Here is a 13975-nt window from a genome sequence, read left to right on the forward strand (position 1 = left end):
GTCCTTTTGGAGGATGATGGTGATGATGATAGCAACAAAGAACATTATCCACCATTTGTCATGCCTAAAAAGATGGCTAATTTTAAGTGGGTGTTAGGAGTCAGATTTGGTACCAAAGATGAGTTCAAGGAAGCAATTACCAACTATGCTATCTACAATATGACTTGTTTGAAACGATTTAAAAACGAAAAGGACTTGGTTGAAACTTTTAAAACTTAAAGATCACTTTAAAAAAAATGAAAAACTTAAAAAGGACTTTAAAATACATTTGACCTTCTAAAAATGATAGAGGAACAACAACAAAACCATTTATACTTTGGTAGAAAACTAGGAAAATAGGAAAGACAATAGAATGATAGAGGACGAGACATGCATGCAATGGAACCATTCCTTCAACAAAGAACAGCTACCGTTGGTTGGCTAATATTTCTCAGTGTCTCAAGAAAAGACAATATTCATGACCGTGAATGTCCTACTACCTACGTGTCTCAATCTCAATCACCAATTCATATTATTCTCTTAATCCTAAACGCATCTCCACTTGTTTCCTCTCCATTCCAACATCACTTCTTCTTCCTTAAACACTTATATGTCTTTGTCTCTTTAATTTGATGTAGTACTTTCTATTATATAACCAATCATGAATGTTTAGTCAACTTTTCTTACATAATAGAAAAATGATTCTAAAAAGATAAAATATTGAAGTTTGTTAAAACAAGTGTCTTTTGTATATTAATAACATGTTCATTCATTAATGAAAACTAGAATCTGGTTTCAACTCAACACCAATACCACTCAATGTCTCTTGCAGTTTCTTCCTCCTGCTCACCAAAAAAATGGATTAACAATTGTATTAGAGTGTTCAACTCAATAATATGTTACATTGTTTTCCTCATCTTTGATCTTCTTGATGCTGTTTTATGTGTTATCTATAGATACCTTGATGAACGCATTGATGGGGTGGCCTCTTCTTGTTGTTGCTCTAAATGGGAGAGACAGAAGAAGATGGTGATGAATGATGAAGATGATGGTGTTTCAGAAAGTTTGTATGAGAGGAAGAACATGTTTAGAGAAATAGGTTTGCTTCAATTTGGTGGAAAAAGGGAGGAAGAAGATTCTTATGGAAAATGTGGTGGAAGGATAGTGAAAAGTTGGTCTGATTGTGGATGTGAGTCTTGTCTTTCATGGGTGAATGGTGGTGGTGATGACTATAAACTTCATTTTGTTGTTAAGGAACCTTTAATAGGTATGGTAGTTGTACCATTTCCATAAGCTGTTTTTAGCTTATTTTCATGAACTCTTTAGGATAGCTAATAGCTTTTATGAAAATAGTTTGACTTTATTATTATCTTGATTGAATTGACTTATTTGAGCTTACCTAGTGGTATAAGCATTCATGTTATTTCTATAACCAAATATCAAATAAGCTACCTATGTCTTAATTGAGTTGTTTATCCAAACATGGCCTATGTCTTTTATTATAAAAATTGCTGATACATAAGCACTTGCATGATAAACGGTCATATCATAAGCGTTAATTGAGCTGTTTATCCAAACAACCTTGTTTGATTCTTTTCTTTTTTGTGTGACTCTTTAATGCATTCTTAAGTGTAGCTGATTTTGAATATTGTGGACAATTTCTATTTTACAGCCACTGGTGAAAACTGCAAGGGAGACCCTTATGAGAATGTTATATTCTTGCATGGATTTATGTGTTCTTCCTCATTTTGGACTCAAACAGTGTTTCCATGTTTCTCTGAAAATGTAAATCATAATTACAGATTGATTGCAATAGACCTGTTGGGATTTGGAAAGAGTCCAAAGCCAAGAGATTGTTTGTACACATTGAAGGATCATGTGGAAATGATTGAGAAATCTGTGGTTCAACCATTGCAGTTAGGTAGTTTTCATCTGGTTGCACACTCTATGGGCAGTGTAATTGCATTGGCTTTGGCTGCAAAGTATCCCAATTGTGTAAAATCAATCACCCTTGTTGCACCTGTAAGTACCTTAGACTCAAATTAGATATTGCATTCAAGTTTTAACAATTGGAATGGTATGAGCCATATTGGAAACTTTTGTGCTACATATTTCTTTGGCACTTGCTTTCTGCAGTCAAAATAAGTGTTTTATTATTTTTGCTGATAATTTGTCTATCGTGATTCTCTTGTAAATTTGATTTTGAAGTGAAGTAATTTATGTTCGGATGTTTTTACTCGACCATAGGTTTGATGGGAAACGCAGTGTTCATGTAACGGCTACTTTCGTTTTATTAAATTTGCGTCAAACTTATGGCAGAGTAAAACTGTGGCCATAAACTTTGCATCAAATTTGATAACATTGATATCAATTATGATGTTTTCTTAGTGAAATCAAACATACACTTAAACTTTGGTAAACATCACCTGATTTTCTCCATTCTTTTTCCTTATTGTTTTGCTGGCAGCCATACTCTTCTTATGAGGAAAACGACGCTTGTTTAAAAGCACTTGAAAAGTTTGCTGGAAAGAAATTGTGGCCAACGTTATCAGCTGGTTCTTCATTTATGTCATGGTATGAGCATTTGGGTCGAACTGTTTGCCTTATCTATTGCAGAAATCACAGGACATGGGAGAGGATTCTAAAATTCATTACTCGCAAGAGGTAATAATTACCGTTTACTTGAATACCACATTTATAGTTACTTGCTTTGGACTCTAACTATAAAGCACCGATACAGACACTAGATATGTCTTTACATTGACACGTCGACATTGATAATAATTTGAGAAAATTGAATGGTTGAGTTTAACTACGCGTATCAATGTCATGTCTGACACCAAACACGCCTTGAATCTAAAGTGTCCGCTACATAGTATATAATGCATTTTCTTTTGTCTTTTTCAGGGATCTTAATTTCTTGATCACAGACATGACTAGGCATACTCATCAATCAGCTTGGAAATCCATGCATAATGTGATATGTGGGGGAGCAAAATTCATGGATAGTTACTTGAAAATTTTGACAAAAAATGGAGTTAGAATAAATGTTATACAAGGTGATGGAGATCAAGTTGTCCCAAAGGAGTGTATCACTAAGTTCAAGTTAAAGGCTCCATATGCTGAAATTAACATAATTCCAAATGCAGATCACAGCACTGTGCTATTGGGCAGAGAGAAGCAATTTGCACAAAGTCTGGAGCATACATGGGCATCTTGCTAAGTTCCATTGATTAAATATGAGAATTTCTTTTTGAAAATTTGGAGACATGAAATTTTTGTTTTTTAGACTTGATACATATTTTGAATGTGAAATGAAATAAAACAAGAAAGATTATAACATGATCAAAATTAGTAAAATATTTGCAATATTATGCTTGAATATATAATGTTTGAGTGGAACTGAATGAAATGAAATTGGTCATGTAAGTACACCATGATAAAAGGCTGGATGGAACATGCAATTCTCTACTTGTATACATTTACTGTGTGCGACTTTGGCAGCTAAACTCTCTAAAAAAAGATTAGATAGTGAAATAAAATACAATGAAATTATTATTGAAATGTTAACAAGTGTCTTCAAGACACTCTTTAAAGATCATAAGAAGTAAGTATTTATGAAAATAATGTAATCAATGCATTGAAAATTGAAATATTTGACTTTTTTAAAGAATAATTATTTATTTTGGAATGCTTAAAGAGTGTCTCGGAGACACACATGTCCTTTTTCTTGTTGGGGATAATTTCATAGTTGAAAATGAATATTCATCGCAAATGAGACTTGACAAAGATGGTTGAAACATCAACTTGTATTTGTTGCAATTTGAAATTAAATCAGTTTTGACTAAATATTTAAATATCTAACTATTTTGTAACATGATTAACCAAAAAACCAGTTTTGGGGATAATTTTATAATTGAAAATGAATAATAGATCGATCACCAATGAGGTTTGACAAGGATGGTTGAACATTCAAGTTGTATTTGTTGCAATTTGAAATTAAACTAGTTTTGACTAAATATTTAAAATATCTTAATATTTTGCAACATGATTAACAAAAATAAAACCGGTTTTGACTTGGTGGTACACAAGCACATTGTTTTCTTTTCCAGCTTTTCATTTTACCAAGACCCAGCTTTTCATTATTTCGATTTTTTATATATATGAAATTTTATTGTACTTTTTTTCTGGTAGACCAAAGAATACTACATCAATACTGAAAGACATGTTGTTAGGTTAGGAGGGGGAAGAGAGTTAGGTTAGGTCTACTTCTTGTTTGGAATGATGTTATTTGGATCATTTGGGTGTTTCAGAATGATCTTATCTTTGCCGGTGGCTTACTCCGGTGAGGAGTCAGTGGTGGATAGAGTGGAACTCTTAGATTGGAAGTGGTTTCGGGCTAAGTGCCCTGCTAGTTCATATTCTCTCTATGAGTGGAAGGTGCAACCCGTCCTATGTTGGGACCAGAAGGGTTTTGTGGTGGTTGATCTTCCTGGGGTTCGCTTACGGGGTTGGGTGGGGTTGTATCTCCTCCCCTCCTGGTGTGGCTTTCAGCTTTCCTTGTTGTCCTTTTGTTTCTGCATGTGTTTGCTGCCGTTTATAGCTTCGGTTTGTTGGTGATTTTGTTTATTCTATTACTTTTGTTTCTTTTAGGGTAGTTGAGGGTGCGCCCTCGATCTAGTTTGTGGGGTTTCGGGTGCACACCTCGGTGGTGGTTTGTTGGAGCGTCTTTGGACGGCTCTTCTGGTGCATTTTGTACTCTTTATTTTGCTTTATATATATGGGGTTTGCTAGAACACACCCACTAGTTTTTATGTCGGAGTGTTTTAGCAAAGCTACACCTTAAGGTGTATTTAACCCCTTTTTAGTTATTCACTTGCTAAAATACTCCTTCTAAAAAATAAGTGGGTGTATTCTAGCTAGAGCTGTCAAAACGGGCCAGGTCGTATGGGTCGGCCCGTTTAGCCCGAAAAAATATAGGGCTTGGGCCTAAAATATTGAGCCCGAATTTTAATAGAGCTTTTTAGCCCGGCCCTTAAAAGCCCGGTATTCGTTAGGGCTAGCCCGAACAGGCCGCGCGTAGCTCGTTAGGCCGCATAACAAAAAAATCCTATAAACTATATATTTTTCAAATAATTCTTTACTTAGATGATTATGCAAGTAAAAAAAAAGAAGTAAAAATTCAATGAATTAACACCAATATAAAGGTAATATAAAATTATATTTATTCGTTTCGTTATTTATAGTTTTAAAGATCGAATATATAAATATATATAACCATAACATATCTAATTTATTTAAAATCATTTTCCTCGTCATTTTAGTTTACAACGTTTGTACGAAAATGTTTACAATTTAATTTTGTGCTAGACATTATTTAAACATTCTAAAAATATTATAGCTGTGTTTTATAATACTTTTTTAAAATAAAAAAAAAAATTAATATGGGCCGGCCCGTTTAGCCCGCATAGGGCCGGGCTCGGGTAGTATATTTCAAGCCCGTTTTTCAACCGGGCTTTTTGACCCGGTCCGTTAAAGCCCGAAGCCCGGCCCTAAATGGGTCGGGCCGCCCGTTTTGACAACTCTAATTCTAGCAAATGCCTATATGATTTGCTAGAACACACCCACTTGTTTTTTTAGAAGGTGCGTTATAGCAACATACACCTTAATGTGTATTTATTAACTTTTTAGTTATAACTTGCTAAAACACTCCCACATAAAAACTAATTGATGTGTTCTAGCAAACCCATATATATATTGCCATAAAAAGTACAATAAAATAAAAAGTTGGAGCAAAATGATTTAGTATTCTTTGGTTTACATGATTATTTTTGGAACGGAGGGAGGGGGCCAAAACCTACATAACATCGCTTTTCACTTTCCTACGAATTTAAGATTTTTGGAGGAGAGGGAAGATTACAATGTTTATATTTGCATTTTTGAATTCCAAAATTGTCATGAATTTTTAACATTAGTTTTTTTTTTTTTAACTTTCAACTTCTTTTATTTTTTCCACGTTCAATCGTTTTTTTTCACGTTCATCCTCTTATTTTTGTCCTTTTCTTTTGTTCATTTTTTTCTTGTCATTTTTTTTATAATTGGCCCCTTTTTTTTTTTTTTTACCATTCTGCATTTCCAATTAATCTTTTTATTTATTTATTTATTTTAAGGAAATTCATCTTTTATCATTTCATTTTTTTTTTTGAGGGGAATATATAGGCCATATATGGAAATAAAAAGGTTGGTTATAGAGTCAAATCCGCGAGCCACACGAGTGCCATGAGGGTTTTAAAGGATATAAATGTAAATTGGTTTTAAAATAGTACTTTTTTAGAGGGGAATCCTTTTTTTTATCACTAGGGGAATAGTTTTTTTTTCTTACCATTTGTACAATCATTTGGGGACGACTATTGTGACAAAAATATTTTTCTCTCTTTTTATTTGTTAAAAATAATAGTAAGAGAAAAAGAAAGAGAGATGGTAAAAATATAATTTGAGTATAAGGAATATAGTTGCCATAAAATGGTTCTATAAATATATATATATATTTTTATATTATTAGGGGAATAGATTTTCAAAATACTTGATTTTGTGTTGTAAACGAAACTTATATGACTATATTCAATTGAAATTTCTTTTATTAGATTTCTTATTTTGAACCTGATCGTATATTTAATTTTTTTTGAAGGAATGATCGTATATTTAATTAAAAGGTCTACAATGAACATTTTTTAACCCTACTCTTTTATTTAGTAAAATTTATATGGATATCATATTTTAAAATTGAATTTTACATAGTAAGATTCATAAGAGTTTCATCCAATAATCGAGTGAGTGTTTAAAAAAAAATAATTATATCATTTTTTTTAATTAATATATCTCCCTTTCTTTTTCCTCCCCCTTTATCCTTCTCCCATCCACTAAACCAAAGTGATCTAAACATTATATTGTTGTTGCATTCTAAAACTTTCACTTCGAACATAAAACTTTGGTTAAATTATAAAAGAGATATATATACATCATCTTAATCAATTGTTATGGGATTGCATTGGATAAGACTAATTATGATTTTGTCATAAAAAAAACCAACTGCTTTCTCCATTGTATTTATAAAGATATGTAAGGGGGTGTATTGGATTAGGATTTTAAAAGACTATGTGAGATTGTATTGATTCTGTGAGATTTTAAAAGACTTTTTATGTAAAAGACTTTTTACACTCAAGATTTTAAAGGATTTATCACACTAACTTTTAAGGATTTCAAAGGATTTTATGTGATTTTAAAATTTCAATAGATTCAATGAATTTTAGGAGAAAAAGAACAAACTTACAAGCGTGAATGAAAAAAATAATGAACAAATAAATTCTAGCGTTTGAATAAAGAAAAATAAAACCAATAAAAAATTCTTTTACTATTGATTTTCAAATTTTAAGAATTTTATGGATTTTATAAGATTTTAAGGGACTAAAAAACACTCTAACACATTATTCTCAATACACATTTTTTATTTGTTTAAAATGTTATTCCCACAAAATTCAATTGTACATATTTAAAATTATGTCAGCGCTTACAAATCTTTCAAAAAAAATATTGTGTCAGCCATTACAAATCGGTCGAGTTACACGAGTTTATTGAGTGTTAACTCAGTCAAATTCGTTAAACCTTCCAATTTTACCAGAAACCGATTTTACCTTAGAGTTAACACGATTTTTGTACCTAAAAACGTAAACTTGGTAATCTCGGAGAGTTAACACTCGATTTGCGGAACATTGATTACGACATACTCTCTATCATAATATTCTCTATACAATTTTTTATGAGATAGAGAGAGGTAGAGAGGGGGGATGAGAGATGAGAGAGAGAGAGAGAGAGAGAGAGAGAGAGAGAGAGAGAGAGAGAGAGAGAGAGAGAGAGAGAGAGAGAGAGAGAGAGAGAGAGAGAGAGAGAAACGAAGAGAGAAATGAGAGACTAGGGAGAGAGAGAAAAAGAGGAGAAGAAAGAGATAGTAACTTTTAAAAGAAAAATAATCTCAAGAAATCTCATTAAAAAATCTCATCTTTTAATGAAAGACTTTTTCTTGTTAAAATTACACTACAAAATTCATAAAAATCCAATTTATTTAACAATCATTCGAAATTTGAATGATTTTGAATACCACAAGACTTTGTTTAAGTGATGAAAAGTCTTGATTGAATACCTCAAGACTTTTTTAAAATGACAAAGAGTGTTGATTGAATACCTAAGAATTTTTTTTTAAATTGCAAAAAATTTTGATTGAATACCACAAAACTTTTTCATAATTAAAAAGTCTTTTAAAATCTCATAGAATCCTAATCCAATACATCCCCTAAATCAATCAAAATTGATGTATTTGATCTATATTTTGAACGAAATACGTTGAATTTGAAAAATGATATTTTTCACCAAAGTTATCGAAAAAATTGATGAATTGGGCGAATCGATGAGCCGTGGTAGTTGCACCAGATCCCTTTCACTGTGTCTGTGACCACTCTTCTTCTAAACACCCCCCCATTAGCTCACTCTCTTCACCTACCCCAATACCCATTCCCTTTTATTCTCTTTCATTCCAAACCCATTTTTCAAATCATCATGGATTTTCTACAAACACCAGAAAATCAAATTCTTGTTGGTGTCGCCGTTGCTGTTGTAGCCATTGGTGTTGGTGCTATCTATCTCCTTTCTTCTAAGAAGTCCAAAGGTTTCATCTTTGACCCACTTCAGATTTCTTGCTTCTGCTTTCAATTTTTCATAAGGGCTTATTGACTTTTCATTTTCCGGGGATTTAGAATTCTGGGTCTGTTTTGTCTCAGCACCAACATAGTTTTTTTCTTTTTTATTGTGTATGAGAATCTGATGTTAATGATGTTTTTTGAGGATGTTTTTAGATTCTTAGTATTGTTTATGAAACTAGTTGTTATCAACTTGTATTGCTCAATGCTAATGTTATTGTATGTTTTTTATATTTCACTTAATATTGTTATTGTTATGAAATTCTGTATGGAAAATGCTTGTTGTATCTTTATAGCATCTTTAATTTGATTTTCATTGGAATGAATAGTTATGTGATTTGAACTCATGGGCTTAAATTTCTGTTTATGCACTTGGTTAAAGCATGTTTTTTTACTCTTAGTTCAATTGTATGTTTGTGTTTCTGATTAATTAGTAGCTGATCCATATGATTTGTTGGACTTTGCGTAAAAAAATCTTGGCTCTAGTCACTACCATTGAGTCTATTTGTTTTTCTCTACTTTGCATGTTTTATGTCATATAAGTATGGTTGTTGATGACCCTTTGTTTTTTAATTTATTGTTAATTGGATTTTGGATTTTTCCCTCACTAGAAATTCTTGGAGATTAGAATTTTGGATCCATCTGAAAAAATTTCTGTTTGTTTCTTGTTACTAGTAGAAAACCTTTCTCTGCTTGGTGGTTTAGGTTTATTCCGTACTGGTTGCTCTTGATTCCATGTTTTTCTCTTTCAAAAATTGAGTTTTTTCTTGGTCTGGTCTCATGGTTTCTGCGTGTCTTAGGGGTATGTTAGCAGATTCATATGGCCATGAGTGCATCAAATATTATTATAAATGGATGAATAAGTTGTGTTTTAGAGTTGACAATGATATTTTGAGGCAGCTTTATGTTGTACTTCTAGTGGTAATACTAAAAACACATCTTTTACTATCATTTTCCTCTGCACAAGCTACAATGTGAATCAGTTTTTGACATGGATGTTTACACTCATGGAACCTTATTTTTTACACAAGTGAAAAGGAAAGGCCTTAACTAAATATTTGATAATGAAACCAAAGTGAATCCTAAGATAATGTGAAGTGAAGCTCATTGCACTCAAACTTGGAGATTATATTACTTGTACTTATTTTCCATGTTATTTTGTCAAATTTTGTTGTTTTTGTATTTAGTTTAAGCATCCATTCATATCATCTACATTTTTTGTAGCTTGCTTGAACCCAGACCAGTTCAGGGAGTTTAAACTTGTCAAGAAAGCACAGCTGAGCCATAATGTTGCAAAGTTCACATTTTCACTCCCAACACCCACATCTGTTTTGGGTCTTCCTATTGGACAACACATAAGTTGCAGGTTCTGTTGTCTGATTCTGTTTGTGTCTATTTTTCATGTCACTCTAATTATTTCATTATATGTTTCATTTTGCATCTGCTCGCCATATTCTCGTATTGTTGGCTCTGAGAATATCTATCGCAAATGTTCAGTTATGTATAGTAGCAAGTATATTAGGACTCGGACCATGTTTGGATAAACAATTTAATAAGTGCTTATGACATGAATGTTCATCATGTAAGTGCTTATGTATAAGCTATTTCTATAACAAAAGATAAAATAAGTCAAACTGTTTTCATATAAGCTTTATGTTGTTTTTACAACTTAAGCTATCCTGGAAAGTTTATTGAAATAAGCTGAAAACAACTTATGGACATGTCATATGCTGTTTTCATAAGCTCTCACAAACAGTCTCACAAGTGCTTATGTCATTTGATAAGCTCAAATAAGCTAATCCAAACATGCCCTTATTTCTTAAAATTATTTCCAGATTCTTTCTTGTCATGTTGTGAACAAGCTATTTTTCAAACAGGGGTAAGGATGGTCAAGGTGATGAGGTTATCAAACCATATACTCCTACAACTTTGGATTCCGATGTTGGACATTTTGAACTAGTTATCAAGGTATATACTGAAATGATTGGTTTTATATCCCTATGCTTTTTCTAACTTATGTGCATTATTCATCATTTTGACCCTTAATTACTTGCTTCTTTGTCAAAAATATGGCTTTATTAGATGTACCCTCAAGGAAGGATGTCACACCATTTCCGTGAGATGCGTGTTGGTGACTATCTTGCTGTTAAAGGACCAAAGGTAACTTTATAGCTCATTTTTACACGGTTTTCAGGGCTTCCCATTTTCTTAATTTTCATCGTGGTTGCAAGCATGGTTATCAGTATCTTACAATACATGTGAGTTTTATCTCAATTTGATACTAAATTGAAACTAATCGATACAAATCTCCAATGTATATCTATTTGGACATAAGTCCCATCTTGAATTCTGATTCATTACGAAGAATCCCAATTCACTATGATGAATTCCCACTCACTCTAATGGATAACTTGCTAAAATTAGTGTAACAACTTTTTTTAGTCAATTTTGTTTTTCCAACTACTTTTACTTTTGTCATTTGATATATGACTCAAATCTTGAATTATTTTAAGGTTCATATATAATATATCAGCTTATAATATTGTTATGTTACTTGTTTTTTCACTCAAATTACATTTTTATTGGTAGTGTATTTTACGAATCATAATAAGATCTGAAAAAATCTTCTGGTTCATGATTTGTATCTCAATTTGATAACCATGGTTACTAGTGCAATTAATACCCAACAGGGACACACAATTCAACATACTTTTTAATTTTTATGAATCTATCTTGATGTCTCTGCTTTCAGGGACGTTTCAAGTACCAACCGGGTGAGGTTAGAGCATTTGGGATGCTAGCTGGAGGCTCTGGAATCACTCCAATGTTCCAAGTATGTTAGTAAGACATGCTGTTTTTCTGTTTATCATCAAGAAGAAAATTCTTTCTTTTAGTTCCATTTGTTCTTAATTTGTTTGCTTGTTGTCATTCAAGGTTGCTCGAGCAATATTAGAAAACCCAAATGACAAGACCAAGGTGCATCTTATCTATGCCAATGTTACATTTGAGGACATTCTTTTGAAGGTAATGTCTCTGATCCTTCCACTTGATATATGATACTCTTCACTTGAGAATTTAATAAGTGCTTATAACATGGATCCATTACGGAGGGTTTTTTTATCAGTGCCCTCAAATTGCTAGAAGATTTTAAAATTTAATCTTCAAAATTTTAGTGCAAAAGAATTTGAAAAATGTTTCGTTGTAGAAGCAATATATACCCTCATCTTTATTTCATATGTTATCCTGAGTTTGCTGCTTTATGCAATGCTCACAATTTCTCCTCACTGGCCAATGCCTAATGGAGATCTACTTATATGCCTGTGCAGGAAGAACTTGATGGTCTTGCTACTAACTATCCAGATCGGTTTAAAATATACTATGTGTTGAATCAGGTTAGTTGCTATGCATTTAGAACTATTATTTGCTTGCTCATTTGTTACGTTTGCTTTGTTTGTTGATTCACCATATACAATATTTTCTTGATATTATCAAATAACGAAGTGCCAGCAAACCTTGATTTGAAAAATCTAGCTAAGTCAATATTTTGTTAAGAAGTTCTTGTAGAAATTGTAAGGTTATTATTAACAAGACAATAATGCTTCATTAGACTTTTGAAAGAAATTAGTAGAACTTGGTCGCGACCCTTTAACTTGATCATGTCCAAAAAGCTAGGTCTTTGATATTGTTTTACCGTGTTTGGATGTGTCCACTTTATCATGCTATAGCAAGAAAATATTTTGTTCAGAAGTTGTAGAAATTTTAAGGTTATTATTAACAAGACAATAATTCTTCATTGGACTTTTGGAAGAAATTAATAGAACTTGACCATGACCCTTTAACTTGACCAGATCACAAAGCTAGGTCTTTGATACTATTGTTTTACAATTTTTTTATGCGTCCACTTTTATCATGCTATCTGAATTTCAACTTGGAACACTAGTTCCATGATTAATATGATTGTGCTTTCTTGAGGCATCTCACCTCTTAAGTTGGTGTTGATATCCATAGATTATCATGTAATATCTCGCTTTGTAGATTATTTTGTAATAATATCTTTTTAACATTGCTGAATCTAGTTATCTAATCGAGGAGGTAACTTAGTTGTTTCCTGTGTTTTTTTATTAGTGTTATTGTTATTGGTTCGAGCTTGTACCTAAAAAGCACATTTCTACTTATTTTAGTATAAAAAGCGGAGTTTGTAATAATTGATTTTGTTATGTAATCTCTTTAGCCTCCTGAGGTATGGGATGGTGGCGTTGGATTTGTTTCAAAAGAGATGATTCAAGCACATTTGCCTCCTCCAGCACAAGATATTAAGGTAATCCTTTTCATTATCTTGTGTATTCCTCCAAAATGTCATTTCTACGTATTTTGGCTAATTGTAATGTAATAGGGAAGAGAACTGATTAGACATGTTCCCTAACAATTTTCAGATATTGAGATGTGGGCCACCACCAATGAACAAGGCTATGGCAGCTCACCTGGAAGCCATCGAATATGCTCCCGAGATGCAGTTCCAGTTTTGATTGTCTTCATCATGGCGCTTAACATTGCATTTCATGGCCTTAGTTGATTAAGAGACTGATATCAGATTTAATTTTTTTTGGGTTAAGAGTCTGGGATTTACAGTGCATTTAGTTTCACAACTTTCTTGAGATTTGAAGTCTGAAATAATTTCTTCTCATATGAGAATGAGATATCGAGATTGGTACATTGACCATGTGCTAGAAAATGCATAATACATTTTGAACTCTTAAATCTCTGTGCATCACGGTAACTAATGAACTTTTATGGTTTCAAAATCTCCTAAAACTTGGGAATGCCTCACGGTCAATTAATAAAGCTTTTTTTTTTTTTTACTTCATCCGTCTCTCATTATAGGACCATCTAATGAAAAGAGAAATGATATTTGGATTTTGTTTTTACTTTTTTTTTTCTCTTTTGTTTTTCACTAATTATTTTTGGTGGTGTCCAGGGTTCAAATTCTGGATCATTTGCATATTTTATGTATTGTCCTTACCAACTGAGTTAAATTCACGTGGACTTGTTTTTTACTAATAAAAAAAGGAGAAAAAGGGGTTGTCATCAAACAATTATACAAATATCATCACTCTAATGAAAATCATAAGTATTAAAAAAAATTGTTGTGATAAATTTTTCACAAATGTATGTGGTCATTACCAAATTATCCTTGTGTATAAATATGGTATATTCAATATTAATTTTTCATATTGTAAGATAAATTG

The 13975-nt window shown here is 32.2% G+C and overlaps 2 protein-coding genes across 2 annotated transcripts; both read left to right on the plus strand.

Annotated features, from left to right (window-relative positions):
- Window positions 1–327: 327 nt before the first annotated feature.
- LOC11426956 (probable lysophospholipase BODYGUARD 4) lies at window positions 328–3365 on the plus strand. The gene is made up of 4 exons (XM_003624703.4): window positions 328–1246; window positions 1652–2001; window positions 2447–2643; window positions 2887–3365. The coding sequence occupies exons 1-4, from the start codon at window positions 799–801 to the stop codon at window positions 3200–3202; spliced, it is 1311 nt and encodes a 436-aa protein (XP_003624751.1). The 5' UTR covers window positions 328–798; the 3' UTR covers window positions 3203–3365.
- Window positions 3366–8409: 5044 nt separating this feature from the next.
- On the plus strand, window positions 8410–13541 carry LOC11435919 (NADH--cytochrome b5 reductase 1). Its single transcript, XM_003624705.4, has 9 exons — window positions 8410–8698; window positions 9954–10095; window positions 10607–10697; window positions 10812–10889; window positions 11482–11562; window positions 11664–11753; window positions 12056–12121; window positions 12961–13047; window positions 13163–13541. Exons 1-9 carry the CDS (start codon window positions 8590–8592, stop codon window positions 13253–13255), a joined length of 837 nt encoding a protein of 278 aa, XP_003624753.1. The 5' UTR covers window positions 8410–8589; the 3' UTR covers window positions 13256–13541.
- Window positions 13542–13975: the final 434 nt, after the last annotated feature.

The sequence above is a fragment of the Medicago truncatula genome, chromosome 7 (assembly GCF_003473485.1).
Source record: "Medicago truncatula cultivar Jemalong A17 chromosome 7, MtrunA17r5.0-ANR, whole genome shotgun sequence".
Classification (NCBI taxonomy): Eukaryota; Viridiplantae; Streptophyta; class Magnoliopsida; order Fabales; family Fabaceae; genus Medicago; species Medicago truncatula.